Source organism: Pantherophis guttatus, chromosome 1 (assembly GCF_059756535.1).
Source record: "Pantherophis guttatus breed Tessera chromosome 1, ASM5975653v1, whole genome shotgun sequence".
In the NCBI taxonomy this organism is placed as follows: Eukaryota; Metazoa; Chordata; class Lepidosauria; order Squamata; family Colubridae; genus Pantherophis; species Pantherophis guttatus.
In genome coordinates, this window is record NC_142063.1 from 137,656,433 (window position 1) to 137,682,934 (window position 26,502).

Consider the following 26,502-nt stretch of genomic DNA (forward strand, 5'->3'; position numbering starts at 1 on the left):
GCCAACATTTCCTAAGTCTTTGTGTTCTTATTTGAGAAAAGATTTCAGAATTTATGCCCTTGCTGTTCATCCTCCCACCATACTTATAAAGGCTTTTAAAGAATATGTAAAATATTCTTCAGTGTGCAGTCCATACAAAAAATGTACTGTATTTTTCAACATTTTATTTTTCTGCTGCTATTTTTTTATTTAAACATACTGCCATCAAGTGGCAATTTGTATAAATAAACCATAGCTTGTATTTTACACGGTCTTTCAGTTTCAGAAGTGAAATGTGTATAGAAGTCATGGGGAAAAAACATATTAAGCTGAATTTTTAGCACTTTTTAAACACTTCTCTTAATTTATTTCCAATTTGGGGTGAACATGTTTTCACAATATGGAAATGCTAGAAATATTTCAAAATAAATGAAAAGGGGGTTCTTAGGATCCATGAAAATTAGGCAGACGTAAAGATAAGTTACCTGTATAGTTTTGGATGGGAAAATATGACTTTTATCTAAAAAAAGATTTTTCTTTCAACATGGACTTCCAAGCCAATAAAATAACATGCATTAGCTTCAGAGAAGCTAAATGTTGTTGCCATTTGGAAAAAGCACTTTTGGAACATTACCTCATCTGTTTCTAAGTTCAAGTCATCAAGGCTAATATGTCTGTTTTTAAATATTTAAGTTCTTAACAATTGTGTAAAAGTTGTAAAAAAAAAAGTATATTTTTTAAAAGTTCAGTAAAAATGTAAAGAAACATGATGACATCTATTTGTCTAAAAGGGCTGCTTTGTTGGATTTGACCTGGCCCATGCTGTTGGCAACGTAGAACTACATTTACATGAGTGGGGAGTTGACTTCGCTTGCTGGTGTTCTTACAAGGTGAGCATATATTTATCAGTCAAAATAATTAGCAGTAATTAATTTCGGTTGCTCTTGCACAAACTCAGAGCCAATATGGAACAGTTGGTTAAATGTCAGAGAGGATAACCCTTTATTTATTTCACACAACTTTCGATATATTTTACATGTTGAGTAGGATAATGAATAGTGCACTTAAATAAAATGATTTATCAGTAAACATGGATAAAAAATAGCAGTACGAGTCCAAAAATGAGAGTGAGAGAACTTTCCATAAATTAGTATGAAACAAAAATTCTACTGATGCACAGCAGAACTTGAAGGATACATTTTAAATGTTCTTTCTCAATCTAAAGAAAGGCTAGAAACTGAATAGATAGTCCCTTCATGGATCACTGCCTTGTCATGGTGAAGGGGCTTGCGCAGCTCAAAGAAGCTATGAGCTATGCCATGCAGGACCAGCCAAGACCAGTCATTGTGGTGAGCTCTCTGATAAGACATGGTCCACTAGAGAAGGAAATGGCAACCCTCTCTAGTATCCTTGCCAAGAAAAACCCATGGACAGTATCAAAAGACTAAAAGATAGGACACCTCAGGTCGGAAAGTGCCAATATGCTACTGGGAAAGAGTGAAGGACAATTATAAGTAGCTCCAGAGGATGAGATGGTTAGATAATATCATCAGCGCAGTCGGCATGGACTTGAGTGGACCCCAGGAGACAGTGTAGGACAGTGGGAGCCTGGTGTGCTGTGGTCCATGGGGTGGCAAGGAGTCGGACACAACATAGCAACTGAACAGCAACAACCTATTTTTAAGGGTCCTCCGTTCATAGTTATTTGGATCACATTTACATCACAGTATGACAGTACTCTCCAAAAAAGAAAAAAAACACCTTGTTTTGCTTTCTGTGCATGATGAAATCAAGAGGATGTTTAAATGAGGAATTCCATCTTACAGTACCTGAATTCTGGAGCTGGGGGTCTAGCTGGTGCTTACATTCATGAGAAACATTCCAAGACTATGAAACCAGCGTAAGTATCATTCTAGACAATATGTTGTAATATTAACCTTTGCTGAATTCATTGGTCTCTACTTATAAAAGTGTTGATAAATATAAACCACATGTTTGCATGGGTTATGATGTGGTCCTATGAAGGGGACATATTTTTCTGCCTTTTGGATGAAGAATGGAAGCATTTCTTTAAAAACTGCATTTTTAGGTTTAACTTTTTTTTTTTTACTTATAAGATTAAATAAGATACAAATTACAAAAGTAAATAGGAGAACGGTGGGGAGGAAGAGAAGTGAGGAAGGGTAAGGGGAAAAAAAGAAAAGGAAACATTGACTTCTGACTCTCTCTACTGCAGTAAAATAAGGCATTAACATCAAATCACAACTTTTTGTTTCTTCAAAAACTGCATTTTTAAAGTTGTAATAGAATTTGTATGTCATGAAGTGCCAAGATCTGTCTGTCTGTCTCTCTCTCACACACACACAAACACACACACACACACTTAGTATATCTTGCACATGTTCGCAGTAGTAAAAGACTGTCTTTGCACAAGTTGAAAACAAGCATTTTGTGAAATAGTCAAGCAATCATGAAATATTACACAAGTACAGTATTGTTCTAAGAAATTTGCACAGAGAAGAAAGATCTGAGTGAAGATCTAAGCTTCCTACCCTGCAAAATCACTGTAAGGGAATGATCCTGTGATTACACAGTATTAGGTGATGCTCAAGCATTCAGATAAATTCAGATCACTTTTCAGTTGCAGGAAGATCATACCATTTTGAGCATTTTAATACAGAGAGTCAGAGACACATAACTCCATATGCTTAATATAAATTCAGCTCTTCTCTTTTGCACATCTTCAGGTTAGAATGGCAATTGGGATCACAGTGATTGCCATTGCTCAGGGTATTGTAAAGCACAACATCACTTGACCGCATTGCTTAACAACAGCAATCGAGGCAGTCAGATTGCCATTGTAACCCCAAGATACGTGTGGGTCATTAAGTGGAAAGCAGTGAAGAGTCTCAGGTAAGGAGTGTGGCGTTGCCACACGAACATGGAGGAAGCCTGATGCAAGCAGCATGTGAATTACTGCCATGCAGCTCAAGCACAGGAAAACCAAGGAGGCAAGAGCATAGGCATGCACTAGCAGAGGAAGGCCAAAGGAAGGAGGGATCAGTGCCAGCATGGGAAGGTTGAGGAAAGGAGGGCATGGATCCATGAGAGTGTAGGGAAGCTATGAAAAGGAGGGTGTAGGGCAGTGCTCAGGAAGAACAGGGGGGGTGGGGGTGGGAAACTTAACCAGAGTGATTTGTGACTTTCCCTGCCCGCTTCCCAGTTGACTTTTTTCCTGGGAAGTGAGCAGGGAAGGTTGCAAAGAATATCATGTAACTGCAGGACACTGCAACCATTGTAAATTTGATCTGGTTGCCAAGTACCTGAATTGTGATCACATGGGTATGCTGCGAAGGCTGGATCTCCAAGGACCAATCATAAGTTCCACTCGTTCCTAGCACCATCAACATTGAACAGTCACTGAACGAGAGGTCATTAAGTGAGGACTGCCTGTGTACCGTACGTTGCTAATCAGTGTGTTGTTTTCTTACTTACCATGAAGAATCAAGCTCTTTATTCATCTGGCTTGAACAAAAGGGCAGTAGATGCCAATTGTTGCAGAAGTACTTGATCAAGAAGACTACTTCCTCTATTCTATATAGACTTTGTGGAGGAGGCAGGAAGATTTACCAGTTAATATTGTCTTCCATTTTTTCTTTAAATAACTCTTTGTTTAATGGGACCTGATTTGTGAAGATTACAGCTATGATAACAAAACTCCAATGTAACAAGAATTTTAGCTTTTCCCTATTATGTTTGTGTTCCTGGAATTGAAAGTCAGAAGCCCCCCTTTCCCAAATGTGTGGGGGCCACGGTGGCTCACGTGGTAAGATGCTGAGCTTGTGCTCCGCTGAGGTCGGCAGCTCAGTGTTTGATTCCCGTGAGCGAATAAACCATGTAGGGACAGGAAAGAAACCTCCCCGGATTGCTTATTTCCTGGCTAACGTGTGCCATACGCTAAATAAATGAATAATTTCCCAAATGTGCCTGATAGAAGTGTGGTATATGGTTCATATTTCAAATTGAAGTGGTGAAATGGGTATGGGAAGAAAAGACAATGGGCAAAAGCCACAGTGATTCTTTGTTTTGTAGAACACAAGGTAGAAAGACGGCCTGCTGCCTTGGGGTTGTTGTGATCTAGTATAATGGAATTTAAAAAGTCGCACACTTGATGTGGTAAATCTGCACACAACAAGGAAATTATAGCTATAGTAAAAGATGTGCTAGCATTTCCTGCTTCTCTAAAGCCTTGTTACAAGATAACATATCCTATTATTTTCCTTCACTCCTAGTGTCTGTGTGAATGTGAGAGAGTAAAAAGGGTAGCAAAGTCACTGGGAGTGAGACAGAGATAAACAGTAGAATGACAGAAAGGGTTAGAGTGTTCCAGTATTTGTCCTGCTTGTACCTGAAATATAATCCTCTGATATCAAGGGGGGTGGGTGGGTGGGGAAAACAGAATTTCTTTTGCTCACCAACTTGTGATGTAGGGTTGTACTATTTACATGGTAGTCTAAACTTTCATGGCATGAATCATATTGAAACATAATTTATAGGATAACCTCTGAAATTTGCACATTCCCTCTCCCTGTGAAATCTATTATTTTGCATGATAAATTCTCCTCATAGCCTTAATATGAGAGCAGCTATTCAGTCCTGCGGTTATGATACTTATAATACTCCGTGGAGAATAGGTTGTAAGAGGTAGTCCTTCTGGTTGTATAATCCCAAGAGAATTTGGCAGAAGAAGTAAAAGTTTGTCGCTATATATAGGAAACTAGCTTTCAGCTAGAGAAACAAGGTTCTCCCACCCGCCCCTCATATTTTCTAAAAGTACAGTAATGCCAGTCACGGGATTGCAGATATAGCATGTGCAGTCTTTAACAAACAAAACTAGGTCATCCATAGAGAAAACAAAATGTAATGAAATACAAAGGGCTGAATCCAGATTTAATGCTCAGTAGGATGCTGAGAATGGTAGAGAAAGAAGTGTGAGGATCTTTTTTTTTTTTTTTGCAGATTCCAAGTTCCTTATGCTGTTTAATAGCAAATTGAAGGAATGCTTTAGAATCGGGAGAGATATAATCCTGGGATCTGCAGCATTAGTCAATACTCTGCTCTTTCAGCATAAAGAATTTTTTGTTTTGGTTCTAGTTTACAATGGGGAATAACCTTTCATCCATTCTTATGGCAGACAGAATTCAACCAATAAAGTACGATTGTTCACATACAGAACAGTGTTATGGTGCCATCAACGTTCTATAACCTGCATTAGGCAGTCTCAATATATCACAGAGAATTACAGTACAAAAAAAAGGGTGGGGGGAAGCAAATGAAGTTAAAATGGTTTATAGTTGCAGTCTTCCAAATTAGCCTGTTTAGTGTTTATTTATGGATTAGTCTTGAGATTTGGCATATTAGTTCCTAATGTTCAAGATCTTTGTCATCTGCTTCTTTTTATTTTCCACTGAGTATCACCGGGTCACCCAGTAAGGCATTGAGACAAAACTGAATTTGTCTATGTCATAGTATTCCATTTTGTAGCTGATTTAAATGCAGAACATTTTGCTCTATGCCATACAATCAAATAGAGTAGAATTTAACTGCTGTGGAAGCTGTTAGTGATATGCTGCTTCTGGAAAGTCTTTAATCCTCATTTGAATCAAGGATGACACCCAGTGGCCACACAGGTTCATTCCAATGTATAAATGGGGAACATGATTTCATTTCTTTTTCTTTTAGTGATCTCTTCGAGAAATAATTAAATATCTCTTCCTCATGAACTCTCTATTGTCATTTAAATTGTTTAATCACTTTTTTTTTACATTGTGGCTCACATGAGGGTAACATTTCCCATTGCCCATAGAGATTTTTTTTGAAAATCCCTCTTTCATATTATTGATATTTCAGAAAAGTAATTCATCTGGAATTTATTAAATTACAAGTGCAATCAGTGTAGACATATGAATCCCTACTCTTCTCACTAATAAAGGGCACTAAAACTTACTAAATTTTATCAAGATAAATTAGGATGCATTATCAGTCCCTAATAACATTTGTCGTGCTTTTGAAAATTGTTACACTAGTTTCACATCATTAAAAAGGTAAAACCATAAATAGCAAGAGCACTTACAGTAGTGCCCAAAATTGTGGAAACCTTTTGGGGAAAGTGTATTTTTAAGATTTGATAGCTAATAACACCACTTTTTTGCGGAGTTTCAAGATAATCATATTCCACTGCTGGAATGACCTGGGAATAGCCCAGATCTTAACCCAATTTGAAAATCTATGGAGCCGACTAAAGAAACTTGTTAGTCAGAAGCGATCCAGCAATAAAATCCAGTTAATAGAAGCAATCATTCAATCTTGGTTTCACATTATAACAGCTGCAGAACTAAAAAACTTGGTTCACTCCATGGGAAGACATTGTAAGGCCGTAATTTATGCTAAAGGTTACCCAACTAAGTATTAACTGATGTGATAATTTTTGTATATCTCATTTTTTCTATGTGTTTCAGTTTTCTTCTTTATACTGTAACTGCTATTTTAATAGCAAATCCTTCATAAAAGTTATTGCATTACATCCTTGATTAAATTATCTTTCCATTGATATATAATTTTATGGTACTACTCTAAAAAAAATGGAGTTAATGGTGTTATTAGCTAGTTTTAGAAAATACACTTTTCCCAAAAGGTTTCCACAATTTTGGCCACTACTGTAGACTTAGATACCACTTCACAGTGCTTTACAGCCCTCTCTAAGCAGCTTATAACATCAGCATATTGCCCCGCAACAATCTGGGTCCCCATTTTATCGACCTCAGAAGGATAGAAGAATGTTAATGTTCTAAAAATTAATATATTTAAAACTTTGAATTTGTTTTACAACTCTTTGAATCCAACATCTCTGGAGATAATGAGCGATATTGTGCTTCTACATAGGAATGTGAATTTCAGTTGGTGGGTGTAAATAGCATGAGACAAGACAAAGGCCATAAGATAGGAAATGTAAGGCAATAGAGAAATCTGTGATCAATATTGCTTTCACCATTCTAATATAACACACCAGATACATTCTACAGTTCTATAATCTGCAGGCTATTGAAATAATTGTGATTGTAAGCTTCGGCTCAGCAAGGCTCTGATCACCATAATGCAATCTTAAACAAAGCCTGGATGGGAAAGCACATCCATAACGCACACACACTACACATACACATACACATACACATACACATACACATACACAAAGAGAGAGATATTCTTACATATACTTGTTAAATTCCTGGAGATTTCAACAATATTATGGTTCTTTGTCTTTTGGAAGTTGCCTCTGTTTAGGTGATTAGCAAACTGGTATGAACTTTTGTGGATTACAGTCCACACAATTGGATATAGGGAATGTTATAAGTATACTCATGGATGGAGAAGGAAGTGTCAGAATAATGAAAATGCAAGTCAGAGGGAAATACAACAGTTGTAGTGAAGGCATCACATTTATGACAACATATTGCAACCCAATGGCAAGGTTCTTAAAGGGGTTTCTTCATTCATTGTTGAGAGGAAAAGATAGTGTGTTTTATCAATCTCAACAATTCCATGCATTCACTTTTAGAACTTTGTTTATCTCATTCTCTAAGATAAAGCTTTTTATATTCTCTTGGTATCCACCATTTGATGATTGGGAGAGGTAGCTAATCATTTACCAGTTAAGGGACAACCGTCCAAATAATCTGAGTTTTGTTTTGTTTTGTTCTTTTAACATTCACTTCTCTTTCCCAAGATCAAAGAAAATCTTTAGGGCATCTTGCTACAAATCCCTGTCTTTCCGGACCTTCCAGAGTACTTGGAACAAAATGTAAAATGATAAGAATTGCTTACGCATGGTGGTATCACATGTACTATCTAGAACATGTTGTTATGTATAGTGGCTACTTATCAGGATATATCAAAACTAACAACAACAACAACAACAACAACAACAGGTCCTTGGGAAAGACTCAATAGGTAGATAAAAGTGCCAAATACAGTCTAAACATCTGGTTGACTGTATGAACAATCAAGTTAATATTTTATTAAAATTATGCTATCTGATTCCTGAGGACTTACAATTGTTAAAATATTTTAAAAAGGACAAGAATGACAGAGAGGAAGAGAAAGGAAACAAGGGGTATCAATCATCCTCTTCAAAAGTATGGACAAAGACAAGTTTTTAAGACCCTTTGAAATCTCAGTAGTGCAGGAGCTGTTCAAATTTTGGAGGAAAACTCATTCCAGAAGGCAATGCTCCTACAGGAAGGTAGTTTTACAGAGTCCCAAGAAAGGATTATAAATATATGTAAAGCCACCAAAACATTAACCAAACTTTTTTGGTAGAATGTCTACAGAGAATCTCAATTATCCAAGTCATGGCTGTCCCAAAAGTGCTTTAGCGGTTAGAATTGAAGAAGCTTCTTGGATGAGAAGCAAAATGTTTTCAAAGGAAAAAAAAAACCCAAACAAGTCCAGTTGCCTTTTGGAAAAGTACCTTTGGGACTATTTTGGTAGAAGATTAAAACAAAGTAACACTCATCTTAGAATTTAACATGCAATATTTTATTATAGAAACTTAGCTCTAGCTTATCAAGAAGAGGCATAGATGAGACAACATTGATGTAATGTGTAGGGTGGCTCTAGATAAGAGGCCTCTGCAAATCAGTCCTGATTTGATTTGAGTTGAGTTGAGTTTGAAATTCAACACCAATCTGATTTAATTCAAGCTCAGTTTTTAAAAATATGTCCATAGGCTATAATGTGAAAGCATCCAAAAGCCTGCAGCTGTTTCATTTTTGGCAGAATGGGATGAAAACAGCAGAGATAATTGTTTTAAAGGACATTAACCCTGCTAAGTTTCATCTGGTTAATTCTCACTGAGATACATTTTTTTCAAGCAGAGATGAGGAAAAAACAGTGTAGATGTGCTAAACCAGTTGTTGTATCCCAACCTCAAAATAAACATTTCTCAGAGTTTTAAAAGTCCTAAATTATCTATTTGCCTTTCTGGGAAACAGACTTGGCATGACATTGAAACATAGTCACTCACTCACCCTTGGGGACACAAAGCTTTGTTGCCATGATCAGGTGGGTGTCGAGAGCACTGGCAACACTATTTGGCAAAGGTGGTCCTTCCCAAGGATGATCACCCCTGTCTCCCTTGACTAGGATGCCAGGCCAGGTAGAGCACATTGGCAAAGCCTAGATCCCTCTCAGCAGACTTGAAGAAGTACCCTTGACTTTCCCTTGAGGAATTGTGTAGCTATGCTGCAACTGAGTCACTTGTGTCACACTTGGAGTATTGGCAAGCTTGAGCTTTTTCTGTGAAGCAATAGCACTTAGACTTATATACCACTTCATAGTGCTTTACAGCCCTCTCTAAGTGGTTTATAGAGTCAGTGTCAAGGTTCGAAGTCGTCTCAAAATAAATCGCATTTCAGCCAAGTTCTTTATGAAAACCCATTCATTTATTAGCACGACATTCTGTTCCAAAACTCATTGCAGCCAGCAATGAGTTCCTGCTCCAAAACCCTTCCCTTCCTGGCTTGCTCTCCTGTTCTGATTGGCCATCTTCCAAGTCATTCTACTCCTATCTACTAACTAAGCTCACAGGAATTCCCCCCCCCCTCCCATCTCATCTCCTAGGGAATAATCTCTCCAGGGAATTAACTGGGTGAAGTGTCAAACGGTCTCTTGCCAGATGCTTCCCCTTCTTCTCTATGTCAGCCCTGAACGAAGTGCAGCTTGAGGGGCTGACAGTCAGCATATTGCCCCCAACAATCTGGGTCCTCATTTTACCAACCTCGGAAGGATGGAAGGCTGAGTCAACCTTGAGCCGGGCAGGATCAAACTCCTAGCTGTGGGCAGAGTTAGCCAGTAATATTGCATTCTAATCATTGCAGCCCCATGTCTATTTGTAACCAACTTTGATAGAATATCAATCTTGGACAAGGCGTATAAGTGAATCTTATCTCTTATGGACATGGATGTAGAGAGTGTTGGCTTTCTAACAGTTGACTGTGTTAGGAGAAGTAGCCTGGTGCAGTGGGATTCAGGGTCATAAAGATAAGCTGACGGAAAAAGAGGGCAGCATAGAGAAAGTGGCATTTGAAACTTTGCCACCCAACTATTATTAAGACAAATTTGCCCATATGTCAAGAGGCTTCTATTTGTCATAATTATGCAGAGATCAAAAGTAAGCTTTCACTCCAGACTGCATATTATTGTATTAATAAGCCTTGTATCCGTATTTGGGGTGCTGAGAGCTGAACTCCCATAAAGGTACGCCTCGACCAATGACCATAATTGATCCCAAAATTTCTGTTGCTAAGCAACACTAAGCAACAGGAAAAGAGCCTTGGTAGTACAGTGGTCTAAGGCACCCTGTTATTAAGCTGGTTATTGAGACCAGCTGCCTGCAATTACTGCAGGTTCGAATCTCGCCAAGGCTCAAGGTTGACTCAGCCTTCCATCCTTTCTAAGGTAGGTAAATTGAGGACCCAGTTTGTGGGGGCTATAAGCTGACTTTGTATAAATATACAAAAGGATGAAGGCTATTGCTGAGCACATTGTAAGCCACCCTGAGTCTCCGGAGAAGGGCGGCATATAAATCAAATTTAAAAAAAACCAAAACACCACAGTTGTTAAGTGAGTTTTGCCCCATTTTACGACCTTTCTTGCCACAGTTTTTAAGTGAATCATTGTAGTTGTTAAGTGAGTAACACAATTAATTGAATCTGCCTTCCCCATTGACTTTTCTTGCCAGAAGGTCGCAAAAGGTAATTACTTGACCTCGGAACACTGCGACCGTCATAGTAAATATGAGTCAGTTGCCAAGTGTCTGAGTTTTGATCACATGGGAATGCTGCAACAGTTGTAAGTGTGAAAAACAGTCACAAGTCACGTTTTTTTCACTGCCGCTGTAACTTCGAACAGTCACTAAAGGAATTGTCATAAGTCAAGGACTACCTGTAATGTGAGGGAATGGAGGGAGCACATTGCAGACTGACAATGTCTCTTTCCTACCGTAGTAGTTCCGATACCGTACATTTTATAGTGCAAGTAGTCTGTTTTAATTTGGCAGGATTTCCAATTATAGGCAAAGAACCATAAAAGAAACCACTTAGAAGAATCCCAAAGTGTCTTCCTTGGTTTTTGGAGCTTGACACATTGCGTGAGGAGAATCCACCCATGCCATTAGGATAAGAGAGAGAACGGGCCTGTGGCTGACCACTCTGAAGGGCTTAATGCGGGAAAATGAATGAAGCCCAAAGTAGTGTTAGTCCTGACATCCCAGAAGAGCTTCTGTTAAGCAGGGAATTTAATGAGCTGATAAAACTCGAGTAGTGTTACAAGTTGCTGATTACCTTTTGAGACCCCGGTGTCTTCATTATTAGTTGGGCTTCCTTCCTGTCTAATTTTAGATCGCTTCCCATCAATTAAGTACATACTTAACAAATAGGTAAAGGGGGAAAAAAGCATAAATACCTGCATTGCTTTGAATATTTGAAAATTGGATAGTACCCGATCATAAACAAAACAATAGGTAACTTTATATAAAAGACTGGAAATCTCATGTGGACTCCTTGCTGAAAATGGAAAAAATGAATTGGTGATTTATGGATTTGCTGATGGAAAAGGGTTGACTATGGGAAGAAGGGAACTGTGTAATATAATCTTAAAAGGGAGGGAGGGATGATAAATTTTTAATTTTTTTTTTTAAATTTGATTTATATGCCGCCCTTCTCCGGAGACTCAGGGCGGCTTACAATGCGTTAAGCAATAGCCTTCATTCTTTTGTATATTTTATACAAAGTCAGCTTATTGCCCCCACAAACTGGGTCCTCATTTCACCTACCTTAGAAAGGATGGAAGGCTGAGTCAACCTTGAGCCTTGGAGAGATTCAAACCAGCAGAAATTGCAGGCAGCTATGTTAATGACAGGGTGCACTAAACCACTGTACTATCAAGGCTCTTATATAAATTGGTATAAAGAAGATCAAAAGTCACTTCTTTATATATCTTTCTCTTCTTTTTCTCTTGCACTTCTTTTTTGTTTTCTATTATTTTTCTTAATATATTTTCACCTAGAATTTCTAATAAAAATTGTTCTTATAGGCTTCTTACTGAATTTTTTGTAAAAAAAAGATAAAGACTGATAATAAACTGACATAAAGTAAAGAAAAAGAAGGAAAACAAAGAAAAAGCAAAACGTGCAAGAAAAGAAAAATATTGAAGAAAAATAATAATTTCCGAAAATTCTTCACAAATTTATGACTACAATTATATTTTAACTTCCCTCTCTAGAGTTACCTCATAGTACTCTTTGTCCCATAATCCATCCTGTCTAATCATCAAAACCATAGATTACAAGTTCATTTTTTCATGTCGTGCAAAAATCCATTAGAGGTTTCTAGTCACCAATAAGTGTAGAAAATTTCTCTAATCAAAGAGATGAATTCTCCATCTCAACAAGATCTGTCAATTCCATCAACTATAGTGAGTAGTTTGAATCTTTCCATCTCTGTGCACATAATAATCTTGCTGCAGTAATAATTTATTGAAATAATATTCCATGGCTTTTTTTAATCTCTTTATCCATTAGCCCTAATAAAACGAGTGCTGGCTTCAGTTGAATATTAACGTCTAAAATCCTTAGTATCAAAATATGTATTTGAATCCAAAATGTTTTAGCTTTTTTTACATGTCCACCAAGAATGATAAAATATTCACTCATATTGTTTGCATTTCCAACATACATTTGAAGTACCATTATACATTCTATAGAATTTCTCTGATGTCATATAAACAAGTTATCATTTTATAAAAATTCTCTTTATGATCAACACAATGTAAATTTCAACTAACCATCTGTTTATCCATTGGTCCATCTGTATATTATAACCAAAATTCTTAGCCTACTATATAGCATATTCTTTAACCTGTTCTTCCTCCTTTTCAAATTTCAACAAATGTTTATACATTTTAAGAATCATGTGTTCACTATCAGCACACTGATACGGAGCAAATTACATTCTTTCTAAGTTTGTACCATACCATAAATCTTTTTGTCCATTTTGAATCTTTCTGATAACTGTAAATGGGGAAAACCATTACCTATAACTATATCCTTCTGCTCTTAATTGCTCTTTTGATAAGTTAGTAACATTGTTGCAAAAAGTGGTCACAAGATCCCGGGACACTGCAACCATCATAAATGCATGCCAGTTGCCAAGTATACAAATTTTGATCAATGACCACATGGATACAGCAATGGTTGAGTGAAAAACGGTCATAAGTCACTTTTTTCAGTGCCATTGTAACTTTGAATGGTCACTAAATGTTTTTAAGTTGAGGACTACCTGTGAATCAAATAAATCTATAGTAATATATATATTTGCCCTCTGTGTTCATTTCATGGGACTAAGCCTCTGAAGTTTTCATCAACATGTGAGGAGTAAAACTCCAACTCAGAGTTGTTGGAATACAAAACAATTTTATTGAAGCATTTGCAAAGGCTGGTGGCTCTCAATACACACACAGACCACACCCAAATAACATAAAAGCATAGTTTTATAATTATTCTACACCCGTCTGTTCATGCCACATCATTCCTTTCCAGGCCCAGTTGATAGGCCCAGTCTGGTCACATGCTTTCCGACCGCATAAAATCTAATATCATACCTACAAAGTTAGTTAAGCCCTTATAGTCACCCAAACTTGCTAAGCATTCACCCCCCTTGTGTCTCACTTCTTTGATAGTCTCCTATTGCATGGGTATCAAACTCAAGGCCCATGGGCCAGATTTGGCCCGCGGGGTGCTTAGATCTGGCCTGTGGGGCTGCCCTGGAAACAATGAAGGACCGGCCCATGATGACTCTGACAGCGAAAACAGAGCATTTTCACTGGCAGAGTGCTCGGGCCACCACAGGCACCTCTGACACGAGTGACGTCGAGCTGGCCACACCCACCCTGGCCACGCCCCCCTGGCCCCCTGGCGTGAAACACAACCCTGATGCGGCCCTCAATGAAATAATTTCACACCCCTGCCCTATCGATTCCCTTGTTTCACAAGAATTGCAACACAGCCATAGAAAAGAACATTGATTAAGTGAAAGAAACATTTCAGAGAGAAAAACATCAACGTAGGTTTGGGTTAGATACATTCTCAGCCTTTCCCAAGATTGGATTGACTAATTTCTTTGTTCATGGAGGCTTGAGGACAGTTGAAAATGCTACAATGTATTAAATGCTCTCCTGCCAGTCCTGGTCTCCAAAAGAGAGGCCTTTTCTTGAAAGTTAAGGCTTATGGGAAATTATCAGCAATACAATTGAAAAGCAAATTTAAACATGGCTGTACCTTAGTTATATAGTTCATAAACTAAATGCTAATCTACATAACGGAAAATTGCAACTTCTTATATTATTCCCCACAAACACAATCATGAATTATGTACAGTAATTTCTCCCACATACCCAAGTAACAAAACCACTCAAGTCCACCATTTCAGTACATTAAGGAAAATTGAAGGAGGATTTGATTCAGGATAGAATCGCTGACTTTTATATGGATTAGGAAGCATATTCCTAACACCGTTTTTGATAAATACAACAATTTCTCTTTTTGCCTCCACTTAAAAGACAAGCCAGAGTTGAAACGCCTGGCTTCTTTTCAAAACTGTAACAAAGAATTCTGCATGTAACATCCGTAAAGTAAACAAAAATGAGATGAAAAGTTTTATTTCAGAGTATATAGCAAAATAACTTTTTTTCAGATTTCTTCTTATCACTAGCAAACAGCAATTATTTCTAGAGGGGTGGGGCAGATATAAAGCTAGCATAGACAACCGAATTCTAACCACATTTACAACTCGGCTAACAAGAGGCAGAGCTTATTTTGGACTGCAGCTATAGTAAGATTTTGCATAAAGAAAGCAAATTTGCCTGCTGATAGGCTAGCCATTTCTTATGCATTGTGGTAAAATAATGTTAAAATGCTCATCAGTTGTTCTTTTTTCACATTTTACTCTAGCTTCTTAAAGCACCCTTGACTACATTCCAGAATAAGCTAATTTTTGCTGCCAAATAAAGAAGGGAAAGCATTTTAAGTGCCTCTAGCTCATTTCAAAACCAAAAGTTAAAACTTCCCCTGAGAAGAGGCAGTTTAGGAATAAACCCTTTGGCTAATTAGGTTTAATGGGACATTGTCTTGGGAGATGTGATTTATTAGGCCAGTCTAGGCACACAATAGGCCTGCAGGGTTCAGTTTGTGCATTCTCTAACTGAATGGCAAATGTCCAAGCAGTTTTTAGAATATATCATTAAGGATCATTAAGAGAATGAAGGACAAACTACACGTTACACTCACAGGTCTGTAAAGGTTTGGACCTGAGAAGCATACTTAGGAGATTGAGATATTGAGTGAAGACATGGGGAGAAAGGAATACAAATACATCCTTTTGTTACATTAAACCACGAACACACTATTTTCACCATTACCATCAAGTTTCATCATCATATTTCTTTTCATATAACATAGACTTTCTTTGTGAAGGTTGACCCTCTTGCTTTTTTTTTTTTCAAATGTTTGGGTAAGATGTTTTCTTAAAAGTCTGTTACACTAATCAGGAGAATAGTTGTAGTGGATTATATATTTCATATCTTGCCGTATCAAATACTATTTAAAGATTTTTTAAAATGGCACATGGAATCTATACAACTTTGGGATTGTTTTCTGAGAGGTTTGAACATTTTCCTTATAGAAAAGAGATATAACATACCACACTTCCAAAAATTAGTATACTCTTACTTTCATGTGGAGCTGAAATATCTTTGGACATTGATTCCTCGTTGGGGTATTTTTCCTCAATGTCATTTTATGTTTCTGCTTTCTTTGGGGAAGGATAAGAAAAAAGTGAAGAAATGCCTTAAAGTAGAGTGTTGATTGTTTACTTGTTAAAGTAGACTCTCTATAAGGGCCCTTTCTTAAGTACCTATCTGCTTTCCTCTAAGGTTAACACAGGATGTTTAATCATGCAATGAGTCATCAAACAAATCGTTTTTATGCTGGAGACAATTAACCACTAATAGAAGCGAATAAACCTCTTTATGTCCCCAACGTGTAAATTTTCCATCCGCTTCTGTTCAGTATAACCACTGAGCAATAGCTCCTCTTTTTATTAAATGCATAGGCAATAACTCTGAGAGCGCATAACCCTTTTGTGAAGTTATTACAGAATATGTAAGAATGTATGACAGGGAAAGTGTTTAAAGGAAGCAGCAAATTATCTAGAGAATTGAATGGGTTAGTGTAACGCTCTAAAGCACACTAAAGCAGGAAGGCAAGATCGTTTTAAAACATCTATTTTTAAACTGTTGTGGTCTTTTTCAGGATAGTTTAAAAAGTATGGCTAGCTATGTGATTACATATCAAAGACAAAATGGGTAAATTTACATATTCGGCAGACAATAACTGTAAGAGTCAAATTGTTAATAAGCAATTAGTGACGTACTGCTGCATCATTGTGCACAAATTTCTGAGATGTGCTTGCTGAGTTTTAGGCTTTCTTCCTTCTACAACCTTTGAGGCTTTTCTAGGTGCACCTAACTGTTCAGCCATATTTCTTCCCCATTCCAACACCAACCAAAGACAGTGTATAAAAATATTTTAGACTTGTCACCCATTACCTTGAAGGGAAATCAGGTGACTAGTAGTGACTGGAAATAGAGGCAAGAAAATATCACGTTCTTCACATTTGGTCATTTTATCTTGACTTAAAGATGGATAGAAATATTATAACTCAGCTGTGTGGAAAGGCTCTTAGAATTGTACCTATTTGACTTGGAAATGGGGTGTTGTGGATAATTTCTTAAACTTGTAAGTTTCATGAACTTTGTGAAACCAGTTCATTAATCCCAAGATTGAGTGATGTCTATAGCACAAAGCATAATTTTCAAAGTAGTTTGTACTAAAGAAATAAATTGCCCCATATATCATTCTCCATAAATCACTTGGGTTAGTCCCAACAGGCAACTGCATTTTCCTTAATGCATAACACATTCTAAAGTTTCCATAAAAGTGACCACCTTTTGTGCTATAACAGTACTTTACAATTGGGTCTGTATAAAATTCAGTTTTTCTAGGTTTCTGTTACGAAAGTGGATTTTATGTTGGAAGTTTTGTATTTCAATTGAAATGGTTTGTTTGTTTATTTAGGACCTCCCCATACATACATAAAGGAATTATAATGGTTTGCACCATAAATAATTATATTTAGAGTCAGAGTGCTTTCCTCACTGATAATTTGAGAGGAAACCTTCAAATAAGATTGGAAACAATTTTAATACTGCTAGAAGTATTTTGGAGTTAAAGACAAAAAGGCACTTTAGGATTGGAGCATATTCCCTAGATCTTTTACTGAAGGAAAATAAATAAATAAATACAACACCCATTCTAATCTTATCTTATAATGATCAGATAGGCAAATAAACTGTGGTTGTTTTCTCTTCTTCCTCATCCAATGGAAAATCTGGCACTATGTAGATTGATGGAGGGCCAGAAAGGTTTGGTCTTGCAAATGGAAATAACAGAATAACAGAGTTGGAAGGACCTTGGAGGACTTCTAGTCCAACCCCCTGCCGAAGCAGGCGACCCTATACAATTCCAGACAAATGGCTGTCCAATCTCTTCTTAAAAACACTCACTGATTGGACTATTTCCACTTAGCATATTTTTCCGCAATGAGAAATAATTTGAATGCTGAATATGATTTGGAAACTCATTTTGTTGCTTCCTGTTGCATGTGTATGGATCTTTTTCCAAGAGTTACTAAGCTCTAAACCCAAAGATGATATTTGTAAGAAAGTAAACCAGTCAGTCTTGTTTTCTGAAATTTTAGCTGCTTACCTGGATAGAAAGATGTGTTGGTTTGTTGCTTCTGCAATTGAAGGTTATTTAGTATTGTTCCTTCACCAGGGGTTTGCCAGAAGATACACTCCTTCAAGGCTCATTCAACAAATGAAGGAAGATAAAATAAGGAAGTGCTAAGATCTGCTTGAAAGCAGAAACTGTATCCTAGAAAGGACATTAAGAGCCTATGCATTGTCTTAAATCCATTTGAACACTTTTCAAAGTGTTCAAATACCCACCAGCAAGGTATTATGTTACTATTTTTCACCATGATGGCCCTGTTCAAATATATTTAGAATAATAAGCATGAAGGATATCATCTAAACATGCATACATTGGTTCCCAGTTAAATTTCCCAAGGAAAACAGAAAGATTGAACTGTTATTTACTCCTAAGTATTTTTGGCTGTCTTCCTCTTTCGTCCCTTCTAATGGAAATGAACCTCATAAATCCAGCTGATAGAAATAATATATGGGTCCTCTGCAATGATAGGCAATCACAAGTTGATTTAACAGCCTTAATTCAACTTCATTAGCCTTGCGGGAGGAGCTTTGGTAAGAGCTCTTCTTCAGATTTAATTTAGACTTCAACTCTTTTTGTGGGCAGCTCGTGCTTTTCCTCCACCGGTTCTCGGTGAATGAAATTACCACTCTCTTCACAAATGCCAGAGGCTTCCAAGAATTCAACAAGCCCTGATTGGATTCTCAGCATAATAGCCATTTTTCTTTCACATACTCTGAGCACAAAAAACTTGTATCTTGTTATAAAAGTGAACTCAATCTCCTTTTGTTTTGACCTGGAGGGGTAATACAGAGGGACATGTTCAGAGATTGGTGAATTCCCAACTGAATGGAATAAAAAATAAAAGACTAACAAGGAAAAAAAATCAATCTTTAAAGGAGACACGAGCAGAGGCCTTGTCTTCAGAACTCTACCAGTGCTAAATTACCTTGGCCGGCAAAATGGCTTAAGTTTGTTTTTTTGCTTTTTGTTTCATAACTACAATGTGAGTTACCAAAACTGTTTAATTAACTGAATGGGAACAACAATTAATATATATAAAAAAGATGAAATGGAAGGGAAAAGAGAATTTGGTGGGGGGAAAATAACTACCTAAATTGTGATACTTTCATATAAGATAAGGTTGGTCTAATGGTTAAGGCACTAGGCTAGAGAGAGTTCTACTTCAGACATGAAAGCCGGCCGGGTAACCTTGAGCCAGAAGCTCTCTCTTAGCCCAAACCATGCCACAGGTTTGTTGTGGTAGGGAAAATGGGAGGAGGAAGGAGTATTAAATATATTCACTGCCTTGAGTTATTTATAAAAATAATAAAGCTAGGATAAGGGGAAAAAATCCTACTCAAAATTGTGACATTTCCATATAACACAGCCAAGGTAGCCTAGTTATGCTTGTCATTGCATTATAATGTAATGTAATGTTTTAATGTTACTCTATGTATCTTCCTTCCTCCTTAACTTGTGCTCTTTGGCTTATAGGATAGATTGGCCAAAATGAAACAGCCTACAAAAAGAAGTCTTAACTTTACCAGCCATGTTCAATAGCATTAAAAAAAAATGACCATAGCAGGTCTTTCTATTTGCATTTCCATTATTTTTTAAGTTTTTCACAAAATCAGACAAATAATAAACTTGGAACTTTTCATAGGACTGTTTGATATGTATTATGATAAAAATCTGCTAGCAATTCCATCCTTAAATAGTATAGGATTGATAATTAGACAACATTTGCACGTAGCTGAAAAGGGCAAAGGAAGAATATAGTGTGGATTTTGTACCTTACAATAAGAAATGAAATGAAACTTGACATTTAAATTCTTACAGATACATAGTCCTTATAACCACATAACTAATCATTAGCCACAAGATGCCTAACAGCATCTAATATTTTAACACTAAATACTCCATTCAAAGGGTATGTACGACACAGATATTTTCACTGGATATTTTTCTCCTTATATTGTTGGAATAGTTGTGCAGTGTGAATTAAAATTAGGAAACAGATTGTGTTAAAAGGGAGAAGAGGAAAAAAAATCCAAATATATACACTACAATTGAAATGGAAAGATGGTAAGAAATGGCGAGCCACTTAAAATCTTATGGTGGTACCTTTTACAGAAGATCTGTCTGACTTGGAAAATATCATGCAAATCCCTCTGTCTTTTCACTTTTTTTTTTTTTTAAAAAAGAGATATAAATGAGGACTGAGTGTGGAAAGGATGTGCCTTCTTCCCTCTGTAGAACATAACTTTACCCCATGATTTTTCAGGTTATAAATTATAAATGCACAGTGTGCTCATCTGTTATTCAGCAGCCTGGGCCAAAGGATGCAGGGGGCGGGGGTCTCCTTTTCTGTTCTTTAAACCGGATCTCCTTTGATGTCTATACCACTTATACACAGCAATCATTGCATCCCACGCTCCAGCATCATTAATGCAACTACAAACGAAACAAGTCAAGTTTTGAATACCCGATGTTTTATTCTAATCACACAGATGTGAAGGGAAAACTGAACTAAGTATAAAAATAAAAATACTTCTGGATGGGGTTACTCCTTAGAGTAACTCTGCTTGAAAGCAAAGGGAGAGAGAGATTGCCCTTGTGGGCATAAGCTTGAGATTCTTCAAAATCTTTCGTTTGCTCATCTCTTGATTTGCAAAAGGGAGCATACTCAGAAGGTAAAAACCGGGCCTCTGAAATATGTTTCACAATTTCTGTGTTTGTGTCTCCTCTGCCTTGATGTTGGACAAGGAATCGTGTAACTATCCTCAGGGGCTACCTATAATCATCTCATTTTTATTATTTATATCCTGCCTTTCTGGCAAAGGTATAGGATAGGGCTTTCTTTTTTTCTTATATAATAATGGCCCTTAAACCTCTTTGCATTTTAATAGGGCAGCTCCTTAAAAGTTGAAATTACAATTAGTCAAATTAAAACAAACATATTTAAATTACCTAGAATAAAAGATAATATAAAATTGGTATGTTGAAAGAACAAACAAAGCCACACCAAGCTAATTATACAGAAGACTGAGGAAGAAATGCAGGATGCTAGAAGTTTGATGTTTTGATAGTAATATTTAATGTACTGTGTACATCAAGTTACTTGCTCATAGGTCATCTATCAGTCTTAAATTACCCAGTATCTGAAAATCTGCAAGCCCTTAATGCCATAATTCAGAACCCCATTGAAATTATCTATCAGAATTATATTTAAGATGTCTCTCTCTGTCTCTCTCTCTGTGTCTGTCTGTCTGTCTGTCTGTCTCTTTCTCTCTCTCTCTGAGTTAATTCATCAGTCAACATCAATGGCTATTATAAATCTGGCAAAATTTGTAAACTTATGTTTAGGAATACAGACCTGACTCAAAAGAAAGTTCAGCTTTACAACCTTGAGCCAAAAATGAACCTGGCTTTCCTTCAACTCATCACTGCAGTCCCTAAATTCCTTCATAACTTTCTGAATCTATATATTTGCATGAAATAATAGCAAAAGTAGATACACAGAGAAAAAATGGAAAGTAACTTTCTTCTTAGCCTTTTTTCTATGTCCTGGTGCATTACTCTTTTTTTCTTTTCTTTTCTTTTTTTTTTTTGAGACTTGCAAGTACTGTATGCATAATGCAGTTTACTAACTATTAGGCCCCACATGCTGTGTCTGGCATAAAAGGAAGTTATGAAAATGCAGAATTTCAGGAGTGGAAAATTATCTGGTATCCAGGAGCACATTTAATGTGGGCCACCTACCAATTGTAGTACACAAGAGTGAGACTATTGCATTCATGGGCAGGACCATATTTCCAGGTTGGGGAAAGACTTTCCCCCCCTTTTTTTAAAGATACACCTAATTTTCTTTAGGGCTTATACCCCTCTAGTTTTAGTTCTTTGTTTATTTTCTGTTAGGAAATTACATCGTTGAATTTTGTAACAATCAGAGTAAATTCTGAATGTCCAATAAGAGACGTGAGAGCTTCGGTGGTTTATCTCTTTTCCAAAGCAACAAGTACCTGGTCATATCCCCCCATTCAAGCCGATGTTGAATTCTCACCACACCAGTTGCTCACAAATTTTCCAGTAAACTTTACTGTAGCATTGTCCTGTATAATTTTAATACTTCTTGTTTTATATATTTATAAAACCCTATAGCAAGTAGTCTTTAACACCTCGGCTATTTTGATTCTTAACAGGCTTGTCATTTGTGAGAAGCAGTATCAAAGCTAATTTTATGTTTCCCTTACCCCATGCAAAACCAATACTCTTTTAAAAAGAGTTCAAATTTTGCAGCCCTTTCCTAAGTCATCAATATTTATACAGGCCATTAGGATGGAGGTAAATAGACCCCAGGTGAACAACTAAGCATAACTGGCTATAACATCGGAAGTTATATCTAAGAAGATCAAATGCAGCACTTTCCATATTTAGACCAAATTAGGGACAGAATTACCATGAAGGATAATAAGGGTTGCCATAAAATATAACTCCTAAAACTTGCTGTTTATAGTTTAGTTTTCAAGTTTCCTGAAGACTGCTACTAGATTGTTTTTGAGAAAACTCACCAGGATAATGTATTCATGCCCTATGCTCTTTATGGAAGAAAATGTGAAAAAAACGATCTATTACCTGCCTTTTTTTTTTTTTCTTTCAACAAGGATAGCAAGCTGGATACCTGTCTCAGTCCAATGATATGCAAACACAGGCAGAATTTTTAGAGGAAAGTTCCAAAGGTGCTTTTTCAAGAGGCAACTGAACTTTCTGGTTTTTCTTTTGAAAATGTTTCGCTTCTCATCCAAGAAACTTCTTCAGCTGCTTGGCTGCAGAATCTTCTTGGATGAGAAGTGAAACGTCTTCAAAAGAACAACCAGAAAGTCCAGTTGCCCCTTGAAAAAACACATTTGGGATGACCATGACCTGGATGACTGAGAATCTCCATAAACCTTTAGAGGAAAGAAGTCCCTTTTTATCAATATCTTAAAATAATAACTGTTAGCATAATCTCTGGCTTGATTCAGGTCAAGACCAGGAATCTAAGCAACAAGCAACAAAGGAAAAGGTAAAGGCAAGAGACACAATGAGGTAGAATCCAACATTCCAAGCAGGGCACAGGAAGCTTAGATTGACAGTGCCAAGGCTTGCAAAGCTCTTCTCAGTTATTCTCCCAGGAAGTGGGACCAAGATATCAGCCAAACTGAGCCTCCTACTAGTTTGAGCCAGTTTAGTCTAATGGTTAATGTACCAGGCTAGGAACCAGGAGACTCTGAGTTCTACTCATGCCTAAGGCAGGATTAGAACTCACCGTTTTCTTATCCCTAGCCTGGTGCATTAATCCCTGTTTAATGTTACAGTTTTGCCTTAGGCATGACTGCCAGGATGACTTTTGGCCAATTGCCAAGAGACTAGAGTTCTAGTCCCACTTTAGGTAGGACTGCCAGTAGGATGACTTCGGGCCAGCCCAACCCACTTCACAGAGTTGTTGTTGCAGGGAAAACAGGGAAAGGAAGGAGTGTTAAATATGTTCACCACCTTGAGTTGTTTATAAAAATAATGAAAGCGAATGGGAATCCACATAAGTAAACCCAGGAAAGTGTGAAATTTATCTAAAGTGTTCTCTCTGCAAAATTAATGTTATCTTTGCCCTAGAATCAATACTGTCTTGTCTGTCCACAATATAAATGCTTCGAGATGTGTTTTTATTCCAAAACATAAAACACAGTTTGTTACTACAGTTAATCCTCATCTTAATACTCAATAGCAACTGAGCCCATAATTATAGTTGTTAGTCATACCAGTAGTTAAGCAGGTCATCACGTGACCGTGACCAATTTTACAACCTTTTTGCAACAGTCATTAAGCAAATGTTGCAATCGTTAAGCAAATCCATTATCCACAATGGGCTTTTTTTTTTTCCTGGAAACCAGAAGTAAATACCAGTTTCCAACAAAAAAGTGACATAAATTCTGGTCCTGTTAACTAAAGGATGCTGTAAATAGTCGTAAATGCGGGGTGGTTGTCGAGAGCCCAAAATGTATTTTTGTGATTCTGTGGAGGGGCATGGAAAGTTCAAACCTGGGTCTTAAGTAGCCCTGGGGAGGTCTGTCACAATTTTGATCTGTTTCTAAGTGACCAGTTGTAAGTTGAGGACTACCTGTATAGCATCGGGCCACAATAGCCATTTATAGCTTACAGCTATAGAGTAAAGCCTTGGAAAATAATGCCAGGGTCACAACCTTTACTTGATGTTTAATTGCAACATATAGCATACCTTAAAATTGGATGGAAGTTGTTAAAAGTTTTGCATGTGATTCAGAGCATCAGAATCCAAATTTCAAAGACATTTAATTTATTGTTTTTATATATTTATTCTGACTATGGTAACCACATATAATTATTTTGTTAGCGTTTTCAGTAGAAATGTCAACAGCATCCATTTAGTTATTTGATTTATATGACTGTTCAGCTCACGTATGTGGTTCCGTGCACCTTACAATAAAATGGTTAAAACACAAATAAAATGCATAATATGAAATAAAGAAAACAAAGCATAAACTGAGCATAAAAAAATCACCATCAGCAAAAACAAATGGGGGGTGGTGGAAAGTTAGACATATGACACTGTACACAGACTTTTACCTGAATGTGATAGTAATAACTAGCAATCTTCACAACCAGCAATCTTGCTCCGTCTCTTGTTCATGTGGTTTGCTTAGCAACCTTTTCAGCAGAACCAACTGCAGTCACTAAACATGTATTAGTTTTTCTGCTACCACTAATGGAGCCCATTTGTACAGACAAAACTGCCTATATATACAATTTTTTGAAAGCGTAATTGCAGAAATCTTAGCATTTTATATTTTAACGTAAGAAAAATCTTGTTGAAACCAAACCCACACAACTTGCTTTCTTCCCAGCCTCTTCAAGTGCTGAAGGTTCTTGTGGGATTTTTCTGTTCTTGATTGCATCCGCGGACAGAAGATCTGTTCTGTTCTATTCTATCCTATCCTACCCTATCCTATCCTATCCTATCCTATCCTATCCTATCCTATCCTATCCTATCCTATTCTTCTTTCCCTGGTTTAGTCGTTGGCTTGGAATGCTTCTCTTGGATTTAGTAAGCTGCCATTTGAATATTTGGTGGAATGGTCATCCTTCTGTAGAAAAGATCTACATCCCATGAGTTCAGGTAGCATTACAGGTAGTTCTCAACGTACACCTGTTTTTTTAACAATAGTTAGAAATTACTGTGGTCTTGGAAAAAAGTGATTTAGGACCTGTCCGTGACATTATAACTGTCACACCACCTCTGAAGTCACATGATCACAATATAGGGGCTTGGCGACCAGCTCACATTTATAATACTGCATCATCTTGTGGTCATTGGATTGCAGTGTGTGACTTTCCCAGCCAACTTAACAAGACATATTTGCTTAATGACCATGGTGATTTGTTTAACAATCACAGTAAAAATGTTTCTAAAATAGGGTGATGACTTGGTTAATGACCATATCACTTAGCAACTGGAATTCTAGTCTCAATTGTGGTTGCAAGTCAAGGACTTCCTGTATCCATTGATTATTATGGACATAGTACTAAGGCCTATGAATCTCAAGAGTCTAAAAAAGCAGCATCAGTTCCTCCCAATCAATGCTTTATAGATTTGTGATTAGTTTATGATATGTCTATATTTTATATTGTGCAAATATTCTGAAAAACTATTTTATCTTCGACATCTACAGGAGTACTCAAAATCAAAAAGACTCCACTATGGACCTTTCATACCATTCATTTATTCTTCATACATCTTGCTCGAAAATGTCTGTGAATTTTTTTTTTTTAAAAAATAAATTTTATTAAATTTTCCAAGTTAAAATCAACATAAGACAAAAACATTGATTATACATAAAAACAAAACCATACATTCCCCTCCCTCCCTCCCCCATTCATAACACTAAACATACAAACACATCTATCCCGGCAGATAATATTCCTGCCCTCGTTAATAAATGGCCGATAAAGGAATTAGGCTAGATTGGTGGACCTATGCTACAGTTCAATCTCGTTACAGGAAGGATAGAGATAATTACGGGATACATGTGATGGAACAGAGTTTTGATAAAATATTAATGGGAGAGGACCATAAATACATAACCAAAATGTATGCACAATTGCTTGAGCGAATGATAGGAGAAGAAGTTGTAAAAGACACTATGATTGCCTGGGGGAAGAATTTTGGGTACTCGATTCCTTTAGAAAAATGGCAACAAATGTGGGGGGGAAATATTAAAATGACTACGGCAACGTCTTTCAAGGAAAATGCATATAAAATGTTGTATAGGTGGCACCTCCCACCAGCAAGAATTGCTAAAATGTTTCCCGGTGCATCAGAGTTATGTTGGAAATGTGGGAAAACCAGAGGTATGTATTTCCATCAATGGTGGACTTGTATAATGGCAAAAAGGTATTGGAGAAGGATTAGGAATTGGATTAAGGAAATTACTAATGTGGACCTCAAATGGAAACCTGAGATATATTTACTAGGTATTCGCCCAGAGGGGCTAACTAAGAAAAAA

The 26,502-nt window shown here is 36.9% G+C and overlaps 1 protein-coding gene across 6 annotated transcripts in view; it reads left to right on the forward strand.

Moving 5' to 3' along the window:
- The window catches only part of KYNU (kynureninase), a 130,599-nt gene that overhangs the window by 97,455 nt on the left and 6,642 nt on the right, over positions 1 to 26,502 (forward strand). For all 6 annotated transcript variants that reach the window (XM_034424575.3, XM_034424566.3, XM_034424548.3 and 3 more), the window contains 2 exons: positions 771 to 869; positions 1,806 to 1,879. In XM_034424575.3, coding sequence (XP_034280466.1) covers positions 771 to 869; positions 1,806 to 1,879 — 173 coding nt within the window. The remainder of the gene's footprint in view (positions 1 to 770; positions 870 to 1,805; positions 1,880 to 26,502) is intronic.